The sequence below is a fragment of the Gavia stellata genome, chromosome 26 (genome assembly GCF_030936135.1).
Source record: "Gavia stellata isolate bGavSte3 chromosome 26, bGavSte3.hap2, whole genome shotgun sequence".
NCBI lineage: Eukaryota > Metazoa > Chordata > Aves > Gaviiformes > Gaviidae > Gavia > Gavia stellata.
Genome location: NC_082619.1, coordinates 8030478 through 8051835, shown reverse-complemented (window position 1 = coordinate 8051835; position 21358 = coordinate 8030478). Strand labels below are relative to the sequence as shown.

The 21358-nt window shown below is 60.1% G+C and overlaps 5 protein-coding genes across 5 annotated transcripts; 2 read left to right on the top strand and 3 right to left on the bottom strand.

Moving 5' to 3' along the window:
* The first annotated feature begins 1339 nt into the window (after window positions 1–1339).
* Window positions 1340–6331, top strand: SIAE (sialic acid acetylesterase). The gene is made up of 10 exons (XM_059829734.1): window positions 1340–1350; window positions 2230–2394; window positions 3511–3674; window positions 3762–3900; window positions 3994–4177; window positions 4548–4657; window positions 4746–4879; window positions 5087–5241; window positions 5325–5520; window positions 5598–6331. The coding sequence occupies exons 2-10, from the start codon at window positions 2235–2237 to the stop codon at window positions 5898–5900; spliced, it is 1545 nt and encodes a 514-aa protein (XP_059685717.1). The 5' UTR covers window positions 1340–1350; window positions 2230–2234; the 3' UTR covers window positions 5901–6331.
* Window positions 6332–6754: 423 nt separating this feature from the next.
* On the bottom strand, window positions 6755–10161 carry PANX3 (pannexin 3). The gene is made up of 5 exons (XM_059829754.1): window positions 9776–10161; window positions 8937–9079; window positions 8619–8833; window positions 7801–8465; window positions 6755–6894 (listed from the first exon to the last, which is right to left on the bottom strand). Exons 1-5 carry the CDS (start codon window positions 10119–10121, stop codon window positions 6833–6835), a joined length of 1431 nt encoding a protein of 476 aa, XP_059685737.1. The 5' UTR covers window positions 10122–10161; the 3' UTR covers window positions 6755–6832.
* A 908-nt stretch (window positions 10162–11069) lies between these two features.
* On the bottom strand, window positions 11070–14057 carry RPUSD4 (RNA pseudouridine synthase D4). The gene is made up of 7 exons (XM_059829718.1): window positions 13896–14057; window positions 13166–13331; window positions 12718–12919; window positions 12392–12485; window positions 12139–12289; window positions 11747–11844; window positions 11070–11594 (listed from the first exon to the last, which is right to left on the bottom strand). The coding sequence occupies exons 1-7, from the start codon at window positions 14055–14057 to the stop codon at window positions 11409–11411; spliced, it is 1059 nt and encodes a 352-aa protein (XP_059685701.1). The 3' UTR covers window positions 11070–11408.
* A 565-nt stretch (window positions 14058–14622) lies between these two features.
* Window positions 14623–17763, bottom strand: PUS3 (pseudouridine synthase 3). Its single transcript, XM_009821087.2, has 4 exons — window positions 17377–17763; window positions 15621–16186; window positions 15061–15251; window positions 14623–14936 (listed from the first exon to the last, which is right to left on the bottom strand). Exons 1-4 carry the CDS (start codon window positions 17761–17763, stop codon window positions 14623–14625), a joined length of 1458 nt encoding a protein of 485 aa, XP_009819389.2.
* Window positions 17764–18913: 1150 nt separating this feature from the next.
* Window positions 18914–19989, top strand: HYLS1 (HYLS1 centriolar and ciliogenesis associated). The gene has a single exon (XM_059829571.1). It carries the CDS (start codon window positions 18914–18916, stop codon window positions 19718–19720), a length of 807 nt encoding a protein of 268 aa, XP_059685554.1. The 3' UTR covers window positions 19721–19989.
* Window positions 19990–21358: the final 1369 nt, after the last annotated feature.

Sequence of the window (21358 nt, the reverse complement as noted above, 5' to 3'; positions counted from 1 at the left end):
GGCAACGCTTCGCGTGCCCAGGCCACGCCCCTAGGTGTTGGTCACGCCCTCAAGGGGCGTGGCCTGGCGGCGGGGGCGTGGCCTGGCGGGGCCGTGGGGTGCCCCTGTCCTCACGCCCCACTGTCGCCCCGCAGGATGGCGGCGTGGGTGCTGCTGGCGCTGGCTCCGGTGGCGGCAGGTAAAGGGCTGGGAGAGGCTGGCTCCGCACCCCCGGCCCCGCGGGCACCCTCCGCAGCCCGGCCCGGGGGGCGGGACCCCCCCGAGCTCCGCTTCGACGCCCTTATAACCCCCCGAGCCCCGATTCGGGGCCCTTCTCCCCCCCCCGAGCCCCGCTTCGGGGCCCTTTGCATACCCTGAGCCCCGCTTCAACGCCCTTCTCCCCCCCCGAGCCCCACTCCGGGGTCCTTCTCCCTGCCCAAGCCCTGCTTTGGGGCCCTTTGCATCCCCTGAGCCCCGTTTCGATGCCCTTCTCCCCCCCCAAGCGCCACTTTGGGGCCCTTCTCACCCCCCGGAGCCCCGCTTCGATATCCTTCTCACCCCCCAGAGCCCCGCTTCGGGGCCCTTTGCTTCCCTGGAGCCCCGCTTCGACACCCTTCTCCCCCCCCGAGCCCCACTTCGACGCCCTTCTCTCCCCCGAGCCCCGCTTCGACGCCCTTCTCCCCCCACCCAAGCCCCGCTTCAGCGCCCTTCTCCCCCTCCGAGCCCCGCTTCGACGCCCTTCTCCCCCCCCTGAGCCCTGCTTCAGGGCCCTTTGCATCCCCTAAGCCCCACTTTGGGGTCCTTCTCCCCCCCCAAGCCCCACTTTGGGGTCCTTCTCCCCCCCCAAGCCCCACTTCGGGGTCCTTCTCCGCCCCCAAGCCCCACTTCAACGCCCTTTGCATCCCCTGAGCCCCACTTCGATGCCCTTCTCCCCCTCCCCAAGCCCCGCTTCGATGCCTTTGGCACCCTCCCAGCCCCACTTCAATGCCTTTGGCATCCCCCTTAGCCCAGCTTTGATGTCCTTGGCATCCCCCCAGCCCCACTTCGGGGCCCTTGGCATTCCCCGAGCCCCGCTTTGATGCCCTCGGTACCCCCAGAGCCCCCTTTCATGGCCCTTTGCATCCCCTGAGCCCTGCATCGATGTCCTTCACACTCCCTGCCCCGAGCCCCGCTTTGAAGCCCTTGGCACCCCCCAAGCCTCGCTTCGATGCCCTTCGCACCCCCATAGCCCCATTTCAACACCCTTGGCACCCACCTGAGCCCCACTTTGACACCCTTGGCACCCCTAGCCCCACTTCGGGGCCCTTTGCACCCCGCAGCCCCTCTTCGACGCCCTTGGCACGTTGCTGCCGCCGTGGGACGATGCTTTACGTAAGGCGGGAGTCGCATGCAGCTCCTCGGCAGCGTCTCGTGGGCTCTCCTCCCTTCCCTCCTCCCAGCCGCTTTTTATAGCCTCCAGTCTCTTCCCCGGCGTCTCGGTTTTTATGATTTTTTTTTCTCTCCTTCGACTCATTTTTTTATGTAACTCATCCTTCCCGGAGCCTCGTCGCATGAGACGGTGGGACCGGCAATGCGGCTGATTTCAGAGAGGCCGAGGACATCGTCTCTTTCCTTCGTTAAACCCAGCCTGGGATGAGCTGCAGAGGAAACGGGGCTCTGTGAGCCCCAGATTGATTGCTGCAACGGGGATGACCGCCCACATCACCTCCCCATACCCGCAAACGTTGCCCCGACCCCCTTTCAAGCGTGGTTTTATTTTCACACCCCAAAAAATGGGGCTTTTGGGGGTGCCAGGGCTGAGACCTCTGCTTCCCTCCCCGCTGGAGGTGCCTTTGCCGGTGCCGCGTGCCCGGTGTTTCCCATCCCACCACTCACCAAACTTTTTTTGCAAGGGAAAAATATGTCAGAACATATTTATTAGCAGGACTGGGCTGGTGGAGACACTCCCATGCTGTTATTAGAAGAATTTTTACTGAAATCTGTATCCAAACTCCGTGTAACACAATCTCACGTGCTTTGGGAGGTGACTTCCCTTGTGGGGCTGGGTTGTTTTGGGGACTTAAATCCTGCTGCTTCCTCAGCTCCTTGGTGATTTTAAGCACCTTAAGGTTGACCAGGACTGAAGGAAGCTATAAATTAAACGGGATCTCAAATAATCTGTGTTTAAGAGGGAATGGGAGGCCATGTGGGGGATTTTTCTCTTGCTTTTTGCCTCTTGGAGATGACGTTTGCGCTGTCCGTTGATCCTAGGGGCGATGCTTGGCTTCGCGTCCTACTACGGCGACCACATGGTGTTGCAGAAGGAGCCGGCGGGGGCCGTGGTGTGGGGCTACGGGGAGCTGGGGGCCGCGGTGACCGTGGCTCTCTCTGGTGACGGTGGCCTCATCGTCATGAAGAAGATGGCACGAGTTAAAGGTCGGTCCCGGACCTTCGTGGGCCAACTGGGGCTGGTGGTTTTGGTGGCCGAGGAGCACGTCCGAGCCCAAATCGGACCTGCTGGTGGGGTGGGGGCTGCTGTCCGCACCCCCATCACCCCTGGGTTTGTCCCACCGCTGCTCTGGGGTTGCAGAGGTGACGGTGACATCTCCAGCTCGTGCTCCCCTGGGGCCATGCTGTCCCCTTCTCTGGGAGATCTCAGGGCAGGGGTTCAGGTATCCCCCTCCCCACCAACACCGGCCTTTGCTCACTTCAGTTTCCCGACAGCGGGATCCCATAGGCACCGAGCGGGAACCGAGCTGCCGCTGGAGTGGGTGGCACCGCGTAGGCTTGAGCCGAACGATGAGGCTGCGGAGGGGAGAGGAGGGGGATTTAGCTCCTCTTCCTGTCAAAACCATCTCCGGGGAAATCTCCAGAGCGCTCCTGGCTTCTTTTTTTGATGTATCCCCCCTCGGAGGATCCTGCTGGGGATCTCTCAGCCCTGAAGGATGTCGTCTCTGCAGGCAGAACCTTCCTCGAGGCTGGGAGGGCTTGGAGGCATCTCAAATCTCACCTGGTGGCCTCATTCCCTGCCTAGTGAGTCAGGGGGGCTGCTCATCACCTTTGGGGGGTGAAACTGCTGCCTAAAGGTCTCCTCCACAAGCTGGAGAGCCCGGAGGCATCTTGTGAGAGAGCAGCGATCCGCCGCTACAGGGAGATCTGCAGGATCCGGCCCCAGACGGGCCAGAAAATCCACGCTAAGCTTCAGCATCTTTACGCCTCGATTCGGCGCCTCTATAATTAGCTGGAGACATCTCGGTGTCACACACACCAAGCTGCTCCTGTAATCCTGGTTTCTCCCAGCAGCTTCTGCTCTGACACACATTTGTCTTTGAGATTTTCTTTTTTAACCCCTAAGTTCCTGCAGGAGGAAAGACCCTCCGATGGCAGAGAGCTTCCGAAATCCATTTCCCCAGCCAGGCTCGGCGGTAGGGAAGCTTTCCCTCGTTGCCTGTCCATCCCTACCGGTTGTTGGCCGCTCATCCCGCCTCTTTGCCAAGGTCTTGAGGTCTCAGTAGGGAATCATGAAAGATAAGCACCATCCTCTTCTTCCAGGACCTTCTGGCACGTGGACAATTGTCCTGGACCCTATGGATCAGGGCGGTCCCTATGCACTGACGGCCGGGCAGGGCTCGGAGAATGTGACGCTGCGGGACATCTACTTTGGGGACGTGTGGCTTTGCAGCGGGCAGAGCAACATGGCAATGACGGTCTTGCAGGTGAGTCCCCATGGCACGGCCCGATCCTGCCAGCTCAGGCAGGGATCAGGCAGGGAAGCGCCTTGCGCGCTCTCGACCTTTCCCTAGATCGCCAACGCCAGCCGGGAGCTCGCCGCCGCCGCTCACTACCCCTACGTCCGCATCTTCGCCGCAGCGCCCGCCCGCTCCGACGTGGAGCTGGAGGACCTGGAGCGAATCGACTTGCCGTGGTCCATCCCGACAGCCGGTGAGTGCAACGTGCCTCCAAAAAAAACCAACCTGGAAATGGCTTTCCCCCCCCCGCCCTTTTTCCCGTTGCAGCCTGCTGTTTCTTGAACAGAAAACCTGGGCCATGGGAATTTCACCTACTTCTCGGCTGTCTGCTGGCTGTTGGGGCGCTACCTCTACGAAGCTCTGCGGTACCCCGTCGGGCTGGTGGAGGCGGCCTGGGGGGGCACCCCCATCGAGGCCTGGTCCTCCCCGAGGGCTCTGCGGGCGTGTGGGCTCCCAGAGGATGCGGAGAGGTGAGAGAAGATGCAGTGGCAACACCTCCTACCCCACGCCACGCTGCTTTTGGGAGGTATCCTCACCCCCGCCACTCTCGGGGGGGCATCCTCTGTCCCTTCCCATCCCACCTCCTCTCCCAAAGCACCCCCCGAGCTCCACTGTCCCCTCCCTGAATCGTTTTCCCCCCTCTGGGTAAAATCCCCTCCCGTGCCGAGAGCGTGGGGTACATCTCGGCTGGTAAAGGGGGCGGCAGGGGAAAGAGGGGGGACCCCAGGGCTCCCCTTTTGCGCGGTGCTCGTTTTAACCGTGCAAGGCTGGCTCCTGAAGTCCCAGCTTCAGGGCTGGCCTTGTGTTTTGCACCCCTTTAAGCCCAGCTTTGTCTTCCAGCATCCCCCCGCACCAGTATCTTTCCGGCCCTCAAACACCCTCCGTGCTCTGGAACGCCATGATCCACCCGCTGCTCAACATGACACTGCGGGGTGTCGCTTGGTACCAGGGTAAGCCCCCCCGTTTTCCTCCCCTGGGGTGGAGCAGCCCCCCCATTATCCCACCAGGCTCTCACCAGCCCTTCTCTTTTGGGGCCAGGCGAGGCCAATGCCTTCCTGCACACGGACCGGTACAACTGCACCTTCCCCGCGCTCATCGCCGACTGGCGCCAGGCTTTCCATGCCGGATCAGCCGGGCAGACGGAGCCGCTCCTCCCGTTCGGCTTCGTGCAGGTGAGGGGGGCGGGCGAGGGGCAGGACCCCCACCCTCCCATGGGTACGGCATCGTGGTGCTCAGGGAGGTTTTACCCGTCCTTTTGCACCCCGGAGGCCAATTCCAAGCCGAGGATGCTGTAAATGCGTGGACAAGTCCTGCTGGGGTGCCGAATCCCGGGAGCGATGGCTGAGCCGCTTTCCCCCTCCCTCCACTCTGCCTTGCAGTTGTCCACCTATCGCCGGCAGAGCCCGGACGACAGCTTCGCCCGTCTCCGCTGGCACCAAACAGCCGATTTGGGGGTTGTCCCCAACACCAGGATGCCCGGCACCTTCATGGCTGTGGCGATGGATCTGTGCGATGAGCGCTCTCCCTACGGCAGGCGAGTCCCAGGCGGCGGGGGCGAGGGCGCAACGACGAAACTATCGGATACCAACCCCACGCCTCCCTCCTCTTCCTCAGCAGCATCCACCCCCGGGACAAGCAGAACGTGGCCCACCGGCTGCACCTGGGCGCCAGGGCTGTGGCGTACGGGGAGAAAGACCTGGTTTTCCAGGGGCCGTACCCCACCCGGGCCGTCCTGGAGGTGAGCAGGGGTCTGCTGAACGTCACCTACAGCCAGGAGCTTGTCTGCCGTCAGCGGGACACGCGGGCGTTCGAGGTGAGGAGGGGGAAAAAGCTTCCCCCCAGGGCTGGAAGAGGGAAACCCACCTTGATGGAGGTTTCTCCCCCACCCAGGTCTGCTGCTCCAGCCAGCCGTCCCCGTGCGGGTGGCTGCCGGCACCCGTGGTGGCGGTGGAGTCCCGCACGGTGACGCTGGCCCTGGCCGGCTGCGGGACGTTGGTGCTGGGCTTGCGCTACGCCTGGGCCGAGTGGCCCTGCGAGTATGAGTCCTGCGCTCTCTACAACGGCCGGGGTCTGCCCGCACCCCCCTTCCTCCTGGACGCCCTGCCCGTAGGGGAAACCCCGGGGAGTTCCGAAACAGCCGGAGGGAGGGAGCTGCTTCTCCTCCCCGGCTCCTGGTTCTCCCGGGGGATTTAGGTGAGGGGATGGCGGAGGGAGCTCAGACCTCTCGCAAAGCGGCTCCGGGCTGCTGGCACCGTGCCTTTCCGATTCCGGGAGGCGGCTGGCTTGATTACTGTCTTACTAATTAAACACTTTCCAGCTCCTCTTTGGCCTGAAGTCAAGGCTGCAGGGGAGAAAAAAAAATAAAAAAGCCAATTTAAAATGAAATTTATGAAAAATTATGTTAAAGCAAGCAGCAGGACGCACTGGTGGGAGTTAAACCCCGCACTGCTGCTCCTCTCTGCCCACGGCGCTGGTCCTGGCCCCCCCGGGACACCCCAACCTCTTGGGGCACAGACAGCTGAGCCCCCATGGCAGGGTGCTCGCAGGACCCAGGGACCAGCCTCCATCTACGGGGTGGAGAGGGGGGGAGAGAGGAGCTCTGCCAAAAAAACCCACAACCGAATGCCAGGGCTGGGGCTGGGACATGGAGCTGCACAGGGCGTGTTGCTTTGTAGCAGCAGTGAGTGCCTTCCACCTCCCTCTGTTAATAAATTGTTAATGAAACAGCTCATTTTATTCTTGGGTCCTTTTTTCCCTTCAGAGGAGCATCCCTTAGTCTTCCGTTCCCCCCACTCCGGTCCTAACAGCAGGGAAATTTGTATGGAAGAGGCGCAATGTGGCACCCAGCGCTTGGAATAAGACACCTGAGAGAGTCTCTGCACAAAAAATTGATTGTTTAACCCTTTTTTGCTGGAAAAACGTACGTAAGAAGAAATGTAAGAAGAGAGCAGGTGAGCTCAGCCCGGCTGTCGTGTTACAGACGTCGCCCCACCAGGCTGTATCAAAACCAGAGTTTAATGCGCTCGAGCAACGCTGGCAACAAGGAATTGGATCAAACTGGATCCCGGCAGATCAACCGAGCGGGTCCCGGCAGCATCAACCCTGCCTGCTGCCTGCTCTTGGGGTCAGGCAGAGCCGAGCGAGTCCCGGGAGGCTTTTCCCATCGCTTCCGCTCCAGGCTTCGTTTCTGGGCAAGGAAGGGGGAAGAGGAGGAAGTTAATTAACTGGGCGATCACAAACTGGGATCTTGGGCTTTCTCCACCAGCGCGCGACTAGCCCGAGAGCCAGTTGTGTTAGCCCTGCAGTTGCCATGCTAACGAGGATGCTAAATACAGCTCAATCTGGGTGGTGGTTTTTTTTTTTAAAACCGCAGCCCTCAGATTGCATCCAGGGCCAGGAAAGGAGCCCAGGCATCCTGGCTCCCGCCCTGCCAGGGATCAGCTGTCTCGCAGAGCCTAGAAAGCGCTGCTGCGCGGGTCGAGAATCCCCATGAGACCGCAAAGGAGGCACCCCCGGCTCCCCAAAACCCAAAGCACGCGGGAGAGGGAGCAGCAGTGCCTGGGGAGGGTGCGTGCAGGCCCTGGGGGGATGCGGTTCTACCTCGGAGACCCGTCTCCATCTCCCCACGCGGCCCCTCTGTGCCCACCAGCGCCACGCTAATAGGAGAAGGGGGCAGGCACGGCATCCTTGGCATCAGCCCCCCCCCAGGATTTAAAGCTCCCAACCGCACTCCCAGCAGGCTGGGCTGCTCTCTCTGCCAAAAACGGGGGCCCCTCCAGCCCCCCCGTTTGTCCAGAGCTTGGATTTAAGCGGCAAGCTCTCCACTTTCTGTTCCTATAGCAACTCCTGCCCACGCGTGGGCTCGCAGTAGCATCGCTTCCCGGCTGCCAGAACCTATCCCTGGCTGTAAACGGAGCCATCACCCCCCACCAGCGACCCCCGGCAGCCCCCCAGTTCTCCCCAAAAAACCTTAAGGTCTTGGAAAATGGTTTAGAGCCACGGTGCACGGATCCAGCCTCACCCCCAGGGTGGGATTTAGCAGTGCGGGAGCCAAGAGGAGAGCGAAGAAGCCTTGTCTACCGAAAAAGCCTACCTAGAGCTCCGCCGTTGGAGAGGGGCGCGCCACCGTCGGCCTCCGGGGCGCAAACGTGGTGTTTGGGCTTGGTGGTCTCCAGCCCGGCCAGCAGCGTCATGAAGTCGATGACGGTATCGATGTCCTGCTTGTTGGCGGTGGCTTCCCTCAAGGCGCTGACGGCGTTGAGGCGGCCGAAGGAGGTCAGCTCGGAGATGTTGGCCCGGAGGAAGAGGAGGATGACGTTGAGGTCGTTGACGGGGCAGGTGAGCATCTTGCGGCTGAGGAGATCGAAGGCAGGCAGCATCTCGTAGACGGAGAGCAGCCCCTTGTCCCACTGGCAGAGCTGCAGGGCGTTGTAGATGACGACGGGCATGAGGAGGACGTAGACACCGCCGACCGAGAGGCTGATGAGCTGGAAGACGGAGAAGAAGACCAGCTTGCAGGGGATGAGCGGGGGGATGTGGGGCTCCACCTGGAGCAGCCCCGTTTTGATGGAGCAGCTGAACTCGTCCTGGAAGAAGATGTTGAGGTGGAGGAAGACCAGGTAGAGGCAGGTGGCAGCCAAGAACAAGAGCAGGAGCAAGTTCCTCAGGATGTAGATGAACACCAGGGAGTGGGCGTGCTGCTTGCAGGTGAGGTAGCGCTCCAGCAACGGAAACTCAAAATACCTCTCCCGGCGCGCCCTGGGGAGAGAAGGGACACACCGGGGACTTAGAGCCACCCCCAAACCGAGTCGCTTCACCCAAGCCCATCCTGAACGTGGCCACAGCCACAACGCCATGTGGAGGGACCTCGGAGGGACACGATGACCAGTGGAGGCTGCCCAGCGGCCTCACCTCTCGTATTCCTCCCAGAATCGCTCCGGCTCAGCGCTGGCCTGCTGGACCTTCCTCATGTGCTGCACCAGGCGCACGGAGCGGTTGTAGGATTTGTCCAGCTCATCGATGATGAAGAGGAGGTCGGAGTGGAGGGCGGGGGCGGCCGCGTAACGCCACAGCAGGTAGGGCAGGTACATGAGCACCGCCACCACCAGCAGCGAGTAGGGGAAGACCTGGGTAAAGGAGACAAGCGGGCGTCAAGCGGTGCGGAGTTTTCACCTCTGCTGCGCACCCAGGTGGGACCCGAGGGCACCCAGACGTGAGCTTGACCCATACCTTGAGAGCCCAGAGGGACTTGGTGACGGCGTGTCCCTCCACGTCGAAGCCGTGGTGGATGAGGGAGTCCCAGCAAGCCGTGTCGACGTAGGCGGACTGCTTCCCCGTGAAGTTGGTGGGAGAGAAGCAGCTGATCTGCGAGCCTAGGGTGAGGAGAAGGGTGAACCTCAGCCACAGAGGCGCGGCGAGCACTGGCGAGCGCTCCGCAGCCTGCGTTACGGGAGGGCGATTACATCTACAGGTATCACTTTGAATTAAAAAAGCCTTTCTCACAGTCATTTTGTAGCTGTCCTTCCCCACCGCTGTGTTTTCCAGCAAGGACTTTTCCATTGCTTCCCAAACACAAACCCTTTTGAGCTCAGCCGTGGGTACACGGCGGAGGGAATTAGAGAGCAGCCAGAAACCGGAGTCAAACCAAATCCCCAGGGGCAGCAGCGGGATGGCGGCGGAGGCCAGATTTAGCCTGAGGTCACGATGCACCGTCAATGCAACTCTCTGTGCTGCCCTCGCAAAACCCGGCAGTATCCCCTGAGCTGCCCTGCCGGCACCCTCCTCCTCGGAAACAACCCCGCGGCACCCAAAGGTGCTGGGGGCCAGCAGCTGAGGCGGGGCATCGATTCACTGCTGGTCCTGGGCACGGCTGTTTCCGGGCTTTCCCAGTGACCAATAATCCATTAAAAACAATCAATAAATATCCCCGAGACAGAATGGTTCCTAAAACAGGATTTCCAGGCTGCCCTGCCTTGGACCGCAACCACGAGAGTTTCACAGCAACAACCAAACCGCCGCTGACAATTGCCCACGACCCGAAGATCCCTGTTGCAAAAGCCGCGACTCACCGGCGGAGAACTCCCGGGCGAAAGCCAGCGAGACGAGGAAGAGGGGCAGCCCTACGGTGACAAACTTCAGCAGGCGATCGCTCGGCAGCTCCAACCGCAGGCCCTTGGCTCGGGAACCACCGGGATCCGGGAGGAGAGCATCGGAGAGCATGTACTCGGCGGCCGTGTGCGAGAGGGACATTTTTCTATCAAGGAAGAGGAGACGATGGTGACTGCTGCTGCTGCCCGGGGGCTCTGGTGTCGTCTGAGGCGTGGCCAGCTCGAGAAGCGACTTTGTAGGGCTGAAGGCTTCGCTTGCCAAGCGCTCCGTACCCGATAGCTGTAAATGACAGCTTAGATGGCACATTAAATTGACCAGTAATTACAGGGGGAAGCCTTTTTGCAAATAGGACGCCCCGAAATAGAAAAAAAAAAACCCAGCAGCCGCAGCACCGGGCTGGGAAGGCAGCATTCCTCCCCAGCCGCAGCCGCTCCCCGGCTCCTCGTGGTTTTACGCCCCTCTCTCATAAGCAGATGTATTTCTGGCGGCGTGTTCGAGGGGCGTGGGGCTCCCCAGCTATTTTCGCCCCGTGTGAGGAGCGGGGAGGCAGGAGACAGAGCATTACCCTACCGAGAAGCCCCAGCCAGGTACATGGCGGCCCTGTGGGGTACAAAGAGCCCTTTCCAGCACCCAAACCAGTCGTAGGGGCTGGAGAAAGTCCTGCTGCCCAGCCCCGAGCCTTTGAGGGCAGGCCAAGACACCAAACGCTGGTGGCTGTGATTTTGAGGCAGAACATCAGTTGCGGTTCCCCAGCTTTTCCATCTTGCCACTCGCCTCCCTCTTGGGGCACGGGGGAAGGAACCTGGCTCCAAGGCAAGCTCCCAAGGGAGAGATATCCCGATAACGGGGACTAGAAATAAGCGATAGAGAAATCGGAAGAGGTGGTGGGGTAGAGAAGATTCTCCCAGCAGCACAGTCACTCCCCAAAAAACCCGCGCCAACACCTCTGGCAGCACAGAGCGGAGGGAGTCCCAGAGCTGCTCGGCCAAGCCAAGGAGAGGAACTCCCCTCACAGTCTCTTGGCGCAGCAAAAAAACCCCGCAGCCGCTGCCAAATTGTACTTTCGATGGATTTTCGAATGAAGGGAGTCTCCAAATTTGAATGCGGAGCGCCAGGATATGAGGGAAAGACTGCTAAACAGCTCTGGAGGGATGAGCGACGGCCCTCAAACCGTGAAGGACTGCACCCAGGTGCGATCAAACCCACCCCAGGACCAAGATCCAGCTGGCCTGAGCACAGAGAGATACGCAACCCTTCACCTCGGCAGGAACTGCACCTTTTATTGCTCAGAGACAAATTCAAAACACAGACTGGGCAAAGCCCGGTTTCTACCCAGCCTCGTTTGTCCGAAACAAGAGGCTCTTCAGTGCCCCCAGCCACGTTTCTGCACCAAATCAGGGCAAGAAGCACACGCAGGTACCTGGTTTGCAGCCAGCAACACTGGTACCAACACAGGAGGTCTCTGGCAAGCGGCAGAGACTGTAGACTTCATCACACCGCTGGCTCCAAGATGGACACCGCTGCAGAGCGGCCGGACTCAGCGCTACCACGTGGAGATGCAGAGGTAGACGGTACCACTCCCGTCCTGCCTTGTTAGTCGTTAGCGATATCCAGGTCCAGCTTCTTCACAGTCTTTTGGAAGAACAGGGGCGGCTTGCAGACGAGGTCTATCCGCTGGCCCAGGGGCAGGGAGAGCCGGTAGGCGTGGAGGTGGAGCGGGAGGTGGCGAGCCTTGCTCTGCTGCAGCTTCAGCCTCTTCAAGGTGATTTCAGGAAGCTTCTGCGACAAGGACAGAAAACGTCCCTTCCATAAGCCTGTCTCTTCAGCTGGGCCTTGAAAACCCTGGCCCACGGGGAGTTGGGGGACACAAAGGGGCTGCCCGGCCCTGGATCCGGCACTGGCTGCCTGCCCCGATGCAGGACCTGCCTTACCTGGGGTGCCAGCTTGCTCCAGTGTGAATATTTGTGATCCCCCAGGATGGGGCACCCCAACCCATAGGCCAGGTGAACCCGGATCTGGTGCTTCACCCCTGAGGAGGGAAGGGAATGAGGAGAAACATGACAACCAGCCGTGCCAGGCCTCGGCTCCCACCTGCCACCCTCAGTGCCGGACAATCCCACGCCAAAATCACCAGCAGCCAGAGAGCAGCCCGGCAGCAAACCATCGCCCCGGGGTGGCTTGTTCCCCGAGCCTTGGCCCAAAAAGGATTTCAGTCACGTCTAACAATGAGTTCCTGCTTCCAGTGCTGCTCTTGGCTGCAGAGCCGCACAGAAAGCAGATCCAGCAGCCGACACAACTGCGGGGACACCCAGCCAGGCCTCACCTGTGATGGGCTGGAGCTCCAGCAGAGAGCAGGCGGAAGAGCTAGCCAGAAGGCGGTACCGCGTCACGGCGCTTTCAGCGTTGCGGTTCTTGCGGATTTTCACCACCTTCCCGTCCTCAGGAGAAAGGCGATAGCTGGGGGCCAGTGTCATCTGAACAGCGGCAAGAAGGTGAGCCCACGGAAAGGCAGGAGGGGGATGCTGGGGAGCGGGAGCGCGAGGCCAGAACGACAGCCAAGAGGACCTGCGGCTCACCTTGAAATGCGACTGGTGGCTCTGCACCTCCTTCTCCACGATGGGGATCTCCACGATGCCCTCGGTGGGGTCTGGGTCCCCCAGGCTAATTGCCCTGGGGAGGGAAACCAAAGGTCTGCGGGGTGTTGCTCCAGCAGGAAGGGAACCCTTCGCTCACCCCGTCTCCCCACAACCCAGCCCCGTAAAAAGAGGCTTGAGCGAAGAGAAGCGGACATCCACCAATTCCACAAAGCCCCACGTCCCCACACCCTGGTGACTGTCCCTTCACCCCTTCTTTAAACCCTACGGGCCCTTCAAAGCTGCTTCTCCACCCAAACCTTTCCTACCAGTAGACCTTCTCCACCTGACGAGTTTTGAAGAGAAGGCGGATCCTCTCTGCCACCTCCTTGCTTCGCGCCAGCACCATAACACCCGTGGTCTCTTTGTCCAGCCGGTGGCAGAGGTGGAGGGGTTCGGCTTTTATGTTCTCCAACATCTTGGCCAAAATCGGCAGCACATCAGCGATACAATTCTTGACCCCGGGGCCGCCTGCATAACCCACAGGCAAGGCAATCAGGGGAGACGTTCACCTCCCCGTGTACCTTAAACTACCCCCAAAATGCAAGATGAAGGCTGTGACCGAAAGATGACAAACTCCCCACGCCCCTCCCTGGGACGGAAAACCTCAGCACAGGGAGGACGGAGACAGAGGATCCCCCGTCAGCGCCATGAAGCCATTTCCATTTCCCCCTCTACGGCATCGGTGCGGACGCGGCACAGCCGGCTTTTCCTCACCGTGCACGGGAAGGCCGTAGGGTTTGTTGATGACCACGATCTCTTCGTTCTGGTACACGGTTCCCTGCTTGAGCACTTTGGCCAGGACGTTGGGGTGAACCTGCTGCAGCTGCTTGCTCAGCATGGCAAGTTCCTGGACCCGTCTCTGTGCTGGGTCTTTGGGGATCTGAGGGGAGATCAAAACGCCATCGGTGGATGACAAACGGCTCTTGGCTTTTGCACAAAGCGCCTGTGTGACCTTCAGCAACTCACTCGCCTTCCATCCACCCCTCACTTCACAGCGGGGTTTCTGAGGAGGCCTGTAATGCACGCAGTCGCTACGGCGACGAAGGCTGGACGCTGTCCCCGCAATCCCACCCCACCACCCAGCTCGGTGGGATCTCTCTTAGCCACACGCAGCGGCGGCCACACACACAAATCCCCCTCCAGATCCTCCCCCGCTGCCCGGGCGAGGCGGGGAGGGAAAACCCGCGGGCACGACGGTTATGCCCACCCGCCCCCACTGCCACCGTCTGCCCATCCCACCCACAGCCGGGCCGGGGGAGCGCCCAGACCGGGCAGGGCGAGGGACCCGGGGCGAGGGACCCGCCGCCCGGCACCGCACCGCTCCACGTGTGCGCCCCAGCGGCGCGGTGCACGCCGGGAAGGTGGCGCGGTGCACGCCGGGAGTTGTAGTCCCGCCCCTCAGGGCCCAGCCGGCACCCAGCATGGCTCATGGCTCACCGCTCACCTCTCGCTTCTCCTCCTCGCTCCTCCGCGCCCGCAGCCGCTCCGCCAGCTCCTCGGCCCGCAGCGCCGCCGCCCGCCCGCTGCCGCTGCACACCGCCCGGCCCAGGCCCGCGGCGGGCCGCCACCACCGCCGCAGCCCGCCGCCGCTCCCCGCCGCCGCCATCTTCCTTCCTTCTTCCCCTCGTCCCCCTTCCGGCCAATGGCGGCGGCGCGAAGGCGGTGCTTCAGCCCGCCCGTCCAATCGGAAAGGGGCGACTAGCCGAGCGACACCCAAGCCGCCCAATGGTGGCGGCGCGAAGGGCGGGCCTCGGCGGAGGGCCTCACCCCCGCCCGGCTGTTTAAACGCCGGCGACGGTTGACGGCCGGTAACGGTCGCGGCGGGAGGACGGGAGCAGCCGGGCCCCGTCAGGTACCGGGGGGGGGGGGGCGGGGAACAACGTGTGAACCTTGTCAGGTACCGGGGGGGTGTGGGCCCCGCGGGGAGGCCGAGCAGGTGGGTGGGCCCAGTACAGCCTCAGCCGCCCCCCAGGGCCACCCCACCGCGAGGTGAGCGGCTCTGAGGGGGCCGAGGCACCCCCCATCCCCTTCCAGACCAGGCCACAGCAGCACTCTGCAGCATTTCTTGGTATTTATAAAAATAGAACTGGAAAATCGCATTTTTTTGTCAATAAAAAAACCCCCAGCGAAGCAGCAAGCTGCCCTCCTGCTGCTGAGGCGACCAGTCGCCATCACTCGACGTCTACGCAGACCCGCTTGGGAGGCTGCTCCGCGGGGCCGCCGCTCCCCGGGCCATCGCCGCGGTGGCTTCTCTTGGTCTCGGGGGGCTGCTCGTCTCCGTCCCCCCCCAGCTCCAGGCCCGGGGGGGTTTCGATGCGGCCCCTCCGCACAAAGTGGCGGATGCGGGCCTCCAGCCCCTCGCACTTGGGGCGGGCCAGTAAAGGTTTGTAGGTGCGGGCTTTGACGCCTTCCACGAAGCCGCTGACCTGGCTGTGGAGCGGAGGCTTCATATCCCCCCAGAGGACGGTCGTGCTGCTCCCTGGGCCTGTGATATAATTAGAAAAACACCAGTGGTTTGAACAATCTTCTTAATTACCCCTTCCCTTCATTCTTCTTTTTTTAAACCAGTTACCCCCATCCCAAAATATTGCCCCAAAACCATCCCTTACTTTTTCCTGTAGCCACGGGAGCAGCATCTAACCCTCGTAACATGTTACGTAGCACTTGAGTTTTGACTGCGTGGTTCGCCCAGAGCTGCTGTAGGTGGGTAACGTTGAACTCCTGCACTTCTCGGTTGTAGAGCCACTGAAGGTTTTCGAACTCGCAGTCGTACAGGACAAGGGGAAACTCAACTGCCATGCTAGGGAAAAGGGGAAAAGGCGTTACCTGTCGCTGTCTGGAGGGATGCTGTGACAAAAAAGGCTCATGCAACAGCGCATCAGCCTGTCTTTTCTGCCAAAAACAGCCCTATCTTTTACAGAACTCCTTTTTCCAATAAAAACTGAGTTAGTTTTAACCAAATACCAAGGACTAAAACCATCAAAAGCTTGTCTGACAGCAAGAAAAACGGGATCCTCACGGATACCTCCAGAGAGGCCGCTGGCAGCTTGCTTCCATATTGTGAGAGACTGCTTCGCAGGCTGGCAGAGAGGTGGCTTGCCAGCGGCGCTTCGCACGCAGCCATCGCTTTGTGAAGCAGCCCGGGAGTTTCTCCCCGAGCTCCCCGTACCTGTACTGCGGTTTTCGGGGGTTCTTCTCCACATCCAGCAGCTCGTTGATGATCTCTGGGCTCTCCATCCTCTGGCCGATGAGGAAGAGGATCGCCATCATGCAGCGGACTTGGTGATACAGGAACGCCTGTCCCGTCACTTCAAACTGGCACAGGCGGAAGGGATCCTGCAGCCCCGTTTCTCCTCCTCTCTCCACCCACGTCACTCCGGCACTGAGGATCGTTCTCTGGAAGTTGACCACCCCGTTGGCGACGTCCATTTTACACAGGTTACGGAAATCGTGGGTCCCCACGTACCTCTGGGCTGCGGCGTGCATGAGGGCCACGTCCAGGTTGGCACAGGGGAAGAAGTATCGGTAGGTCCTCTTGAGGCAGCTGAACCGGGCGCTGAAATCGGGCTCCACGGGGGCCCAGGCCAGCACCCGGATGTCAGGCGGGAGCACCCTGTTCAGAATATGGGTGTAGCGGAGCTCCTCCTCCCCCTCGCTTTTGCCTCCTGAGTCACCCTCGTGGCCATTTAGCTTCTTCCCCTCTGACAGGTTTGAGCGGAGATCTAGGGAAATCACCTGTAAAATGAGGAAAGCCAGGATTAGATCACAGATGGGCGTATTCGGCGTGTGAAGCCAAGTCTTCCTACACCGCTGTGAAATAAATTCAGGATCTCCTACAGATGAAGGTGTCTTAAATCGGGCGATCTTACCACTCCTTCCTGCGGGTAAAGCTGCAAGTGCCTCTGCTGAGGTTGCTAGCAGATGCTACGGATTCCTTTAATAAAACAGAGAAAGTTGCAGACTGCCTACATAGCATGGTCTCGAAATGGCTTCAACTTCAGGCAGTTTTTAGGATAGAATGTGCTGCCTTTTTTTTTTTTTTCTTGCTGGAGTTGATGACTTGAACCCAGTAACAGCCTGGCTGTCTGAGAAACCTGCTGTGGGAACAAGTTAATTAACGCCGCAGGTGCCCGTGCGCTTTAAACGGCGCAAGAAAAGGCGGCCCGTGCCCTTATTTCCTGCGGCTCATCTTGTGAAGAAGAGCAGACAGCCCAGCTGAGCCAAAACCACCCCGGCGAGGCAAGAGCTAAGCCAGCTCCGCTTCCAGAACCGGGAGGGAAGGAGAGACTGGCCCAACAGCCAAGCCATCGCGGCGCAGGAAGGGCTGTGCTTTCCCCAACGGCTCAGCCAGCCCGATGGCTCCGTGCCCACCGAGCGGGCCGGCTGGCTCCCCTCCCTCCAGCTCCCACTCCCACGCTCCCTTCCGCTAGCTGCAGCTCCCCTCAGACCCTTCTGCGCAGGAATTCAGCTCCCTGACTCCGCAGGAAGCTATCCAATTCTTGGATTATTATTTTTTTTTGTGTTGAAGTGAAATCAGCAAGTTAAATCAGCTGAGAGGGCTCTGCCAAGCGCTGCAGTCGGCGCAGGAAGAGCAACAAGTGCGTCTGTGGAGGAAAGGGCATCTCCCATTTTTTTGGCAGCGCTGAGCTGTTGGGGAAGCTGCAGCCTAAAATGCATTTCATCCTCTCAAAACAGGCCCCTGGAAGAAAAACTAGCACTAATAAACACTTTGAGGGTCTTAAAATCATCATTCCACATGCAGGAAGCCATCGCCAGGCTCACTTTCAGATTTAAAAGCTGATGGCTTTTAAAAAACAAACCCAACCTGTGCTGTCTTGGCTTGTCAGTGTGGGACAGTAATCCCAGCGGATCTCCATCCCACACAGGAGCCCAGAAATTCGGGAAAGCCTGGCAGGGATCCTGACCTGTCCAAAGGCACTGACTCCTTTGTCCGTCCGCCCGCAGCGGTGGTAGTTGGAGGTCTGTCTGCTGTCTACCAGCCGCGTCTTCTTCAAGGCTTCAAAGAGTTTCTCTTCGATGGTGTTGCTGGTGTTCTCCTGGCTGGCAAAGCCCTGGTAGCCCCAGCCCAGGTAGGCGATCTTCAGCGCCACGTGCCTGCGGCCGTAGGCGCCGAAATCGAACGGCCGTTGCTGGCGTTTCTTGGCTTTCCCAGGAGCCGAAGGAGCCTCTTTTCTCCCAGCGCCCTCCTTGTCCTCTTGGAGCTTCTCCTGCAGCCGCTTCACCTCCTCTTCCAGCTCCTGCACCCTCCTCAGGAGTCGTTCTTGATCGGCAACGACGTTCCCCTCGGCCATAACCGCTGTCTTGGAGCCTTAATTAGTTGCTGGTAGCTCCTCGGGGTCTGCAGAGAAAGAAGGGAATTGTAGGGTTTGCATTTTGATGTGGCTTTTATTACACCTAGAGGCTTGCTCTGTAAAATAATTGTTACCCAAAAAATAATTCTTTGGTTTTTAACCCCCCACTGTTCCTAGCAGAGCATGGGAAAGGCCAAGGGGGCTTAGCTCAGGCAGCTTCACCTTACTCAAGTCCCTTTTTTTTGCGCTTTTTAATCATTCTTCTCCCCCCAGCTGCCGCCACACGATCGGATCTGCTCCGTCAGCCCAGGCGCAGCGGCAGCACGTTCCCGGCTAGCCTTTTGCTATCTGCACGGAGCCGTCGCGGAGCCCTTTCCATTTTCGCACCGCGCTCAGCCAGCATCAACGCTTCAGACAGCCCGCTAACGGCTGCCATTCATCTCGCCGCACCATCTGCTCCAACATTTCGTAACGGCACGGTTAAAACTTGCCTTTTTTCTAACCCGCTTCACGGCGTAAAGATATCCCAAACCCGTGTGGCGAGTGGAAGCCGTGTCCGGATCCCTTTTCGCCGCAGGACTTGAGGTTTATGGGAATGAGACTCAAACGGCTTTTGGGCTATGGTAGCTAACATCTAAACAAGCATCTAAATACACAGCGCTGAGCCTTTTCCTCCTCTTCGGAAGCCAAATACCCTCTTGGATGTCCCTAGATTAAATCACGACTAGACACCGTGTTTTTAAAAGAACAGGTACAAGGGGAAAATCATTAATATCTCTGCCCGGCGCTTACGAAGCGAACTGAATCCACCCTGTGTTTGTCCGTCATCCCGTTAGTACTTTATATATCATGTAATTAATTTTAGCGTGGTTTTCAAGCAGGAATTTCAGGGTTGCATCAGAGGGAGCTTTATAGCTGCGCTGCGTTCCCATGTGCTGTAGGGAAAGAGCCTTCTGCTGGCGGCAGGAGGTTTAGCAGCGCAGCCAGCACTCCGAGACCCACACCTGATTAACCGCAACCCTAAATCGACACCCCTGAACCCGAGAAGTTGAGAGTCAGAGCCCCCTTTATGCCTTTAGCCAGCCCGAATGCGCTGCAAGAAATTAACTGTGGTTTATTTTTGCAGGATCCACCCGGTTTGGCGGAAATCATGGAGGAGGCGACGGGATCGGACAATGAGGAGCAGCTGGCGGCCACGCCGGCCCTGAGCCGGCTGTACGGCCAGCAAGGAGGCAGGGAGGAGCAAGCGCGTCCCCGTGACGATCCCTACGCCGAGGCCTCCCTCGTTTTGGGGGTGCGGCCAGCCCTTCCTACGTTTTCCAAGGATCGGAGGGGAACCAGGAGGTTGGTAATGAAAAGGAAGGTGCTGAGGCGCAGACCCGACGGAGGAGTAGAGGTCTCCGACGAGTCGGTGACCAGCGAGCCGGAGAGCGACACCGAGGTTTGGAGCCTGAGGCAGAAAATGCTTCAGCTAAGGACTGGTCCGGAAGACAGCATCTCCGAGGGGGAAATGGAGACGAGCGGCAGCTCCCTCGATGAATCCCCTTACCGGTGGCCCCGCGGGGACAGTCCCCCCTTTCTCCTCGGGGATTTCGGGAGCCGGAGCTCTCCCGCTTCTCAGTACCCCGCTGCGGCGGAACAACCCAAGTCCTTCATTCCTCCACGGTTTGAACCGCTGGGCCGTAACGGGGGGAAAACCGACCGAGTGGCCAAATATTTTGAATATAAACGCGAATGGGAGAAATTCCGAATCCCGGGGGAGGATCAGCGGCAAGAACTGCGCTGGGGCATCCGGGAGCAGATGCTCTGCAAGCCCGAGCTCCCCAGCAAGCCGCGGCACCTCTACGTCCCCAACGCTTACGCCGTGCCGACCGAAAAAAAGAGAGCGGCTCTGCGCTGGGAGGTGCGCTGGGACCTGGCCAACGGCCTTCTCCCCAGAAAAAACACCTCCGCCTAGTTTCCTAAAGCCCCGCTCCACACCAATGATCTTTGAACATTTTTCCTCCTCAAAATCCTCGATAATTTGGAAAATCCAGCCCAAAATCTTTCCCATTTAAGACGAGAAGGTACGGGGGGGAGCAGGCAGCCCAAAACCACGCGGCCTTGCGAGACTTTTCGAATATCAGGGGAAATAATAGAATGAGCCTGGCGATTTATTTTCTTTTTTTGGCGTGTAATCGCCCCTGGATTGTTGCGTGAGCTATTAAGGATGTTTTATTTACGGCGTCTCGGTAATATCTTTCTTTAATAAAGCGTGTGGGAAGATTTGTTATCGTTCTCTGGGTTAATGAGAAACGCCTCCCGATCCCCCTGTTGTAGATTTACCCCTGCACCACCGAACTCTTGGCTCCCCTTGCCTTATTTTACCTCATTTTTTAAATAAATGAGCTTTAGGATGAAATAAAGATAAAATTATGATTATTTTTTTCCAGGTATCAGGATGGGCTGACAGTTTGGCGGCTCTCGGGCAGGAAAACGCTGTGAAGGCGGGGCGAGAGGCTCGGCCCCCGCCCCGGAAAAGGTCCCTGAAATTTCCTCGGGACGGCTGGAAAAGGCTGCGGGAAGGATGGGAAGCAGGTGACGGCTGCGGCCCGGAGCCCCGCGTTGGGGTCCCTCCCAAATCTCCTCTGGAGGGGGGTGCAGGGGTGACCCCAAACGGGGGATGAGGGGGCTGGAGGTGGGGGGGACGGGACATGCTTCCCCCCAGCTTGGGGGGTGATCCTGGGTCAAGCTCAGGGACCCCGCTGTCACCGTGTGGGGGGGTGTCCTGGCACCCCAAGGATCTCCCGGGGTGGGGGGTGGGGGTCCTGGCTCCCCAGCACCCCAGGGACCACCCGAAACACCATGGGGGACAGCACCAGCACCCTGTGGGTTCTCTGCATGCCAGGACTGCCCCCCCCCATGCATCCCCTGTCCCCAGCACCCCAGGGACCCCCACCACCTTATGGGGGGGTTCTCTTCCCCCCCAGCACCCCAGGGACCCCCACCACCTTATGGGGGGGTTCTCTTCCCCCCCAGCACCCCAGGGACCCCCACCACCTTATGGGGGGGCTTCTCTTCCCCCCCAGCACCCCAGGGACCCCCACCACCTTATGGGGGGTTCTCCTCCCCCCAGCACCCCAGGGACCCCCACCACCTTATGGGGGGTTCTCTTCCCCCCAGCACCCCAGGGACCCCCACCACCTTATGGGGGGGCTTCTCTTCCCCCCCAGCACCCCAGGGACCCCCACCACCTTATGGGGGGTTCTCTTCCCCCCCAGCACCCCAGGGACCCCCACCACCTTATGGGGGGTTCTCTTCCCCCCAGCACCCCAGGGACCCCCACCACCTTATGGGGGGGTTCTCTTCCCCCCCAGCACCCCAGGGACCCCCACCACCTTATGGGGGGGCTTCTCTTCCCCCCCAGCACCCCAGGGACCCCCACCACCTTATGGGGGCGTTCTCTTCCCCCCCAGCACTCCAGGGACCCCCACCACCTTATGGGGGGTTCTCTTCCCCCCAGCACCCCAGGGACCCCCACCACCTTATGGGGGGGCTTCTCTTCCCCCCCAGCACCCCAGGGACCCCCACCACCTTATGGGGGGGCTTCTCTTCC

Excerpts from the sequence above, each read along its gene's own strand:
- HYLS1 (XM_059829571.1), top strand. The coding sequence starts at position 18,914 with ATGGAGGAGGCGACGGGATCGGACAATGAGGAGCAGCTGGCGGCCACG.
- PUS3 (XM_009821087.2), bottom strand. The coding sequence starts at position 17,763 with ATGGCCGAGGGGAACGTCGTTGCCGATCAAGAACGACTCCTGAGGAGG. Across the intron at positions 15,252-15,620 it reads CCCCGAAAACCGCAGTACAG|CATGGCAGTTGAGTTTCCCC; the intron begins GTACGGGGAGCT and ends CCTTTTCCCTAG. Across the intron at positions 14,937-15,060 it reads TCCCGTGGCTACAGGAAAAA|GCCCAGGGAGCAGCACGACC; the intron begins GTAAGGGATGGT and ends ATTATATCACAG.
- PANX3 (XM_059829754.1), bottom strand. The coding sequence starts at position 10,121 with ATGTGCCATCTAAGCTGTCATTTACAGCTATCGGGTACGGAGCGCTTG. Across the intron at positions 8,834-8,936 it reads AGTCCCTCTGGGCTCTCAAG|GTCTTCCCCTACTCGCTGCT; the intron begins GTATGGGTCAAG and ends TCCTTTACCCAG. Across the intron at positions 6,895-7,800 it reads CTCCAACGGCGGAGCTCTAG|AAACGAAGCCTGGAGCGGAA; the intron begins GTAGGCTTTTTC and ends TTCCTTGCCCAG.
- SIAE (XM_059829734.1), top strand. The coding sequence starts at position 2,235 with ATGCTTGGCTTCGCGTCCTACTACGGCGACCACATGGTGTTGCAGAAG. Across the intron at positions 3,675-3,761 it reads TGGCAATGACGGTCTTGCAG|ATCGCCAACGCCAGCCGGGA; the intron begins GTGAGTCCCCAT and ends ACCTTTCCCTAG. Across the intron at positions 3,901-3,993 it reads GTGGTCCATCCCGACAGCCG|AAAACCTGGGCCATGGGAAT; the intron begins GTGAGTGCAACG and ends TTTCTTGAACAG.
- RPUSD4 (XM_059829718.1), bottom strand. The coding sequence starts at position 14,057 with ATGGCGGCGGCGGGGAGCGGCGGCGGGCTGCGGCGGTGGTGGCGGCCC. Across the intron at positions 13,332-13,895 it reads GCGAGGAGGAGAAGCGAGAG|ATCCCCAAAGACCCAGCACA; the intron begins GTGAGCGGTGAG and ends ATCTCCCCTCAG. Across the intron at positions 12,920-13,165 it reads CTACGGCCTTCCCGTGCACG|GCGGCCCCGGGGTCAAGAAT; the intron begins GTGAGGAAAAGC and ends TGGGTTATGCAG.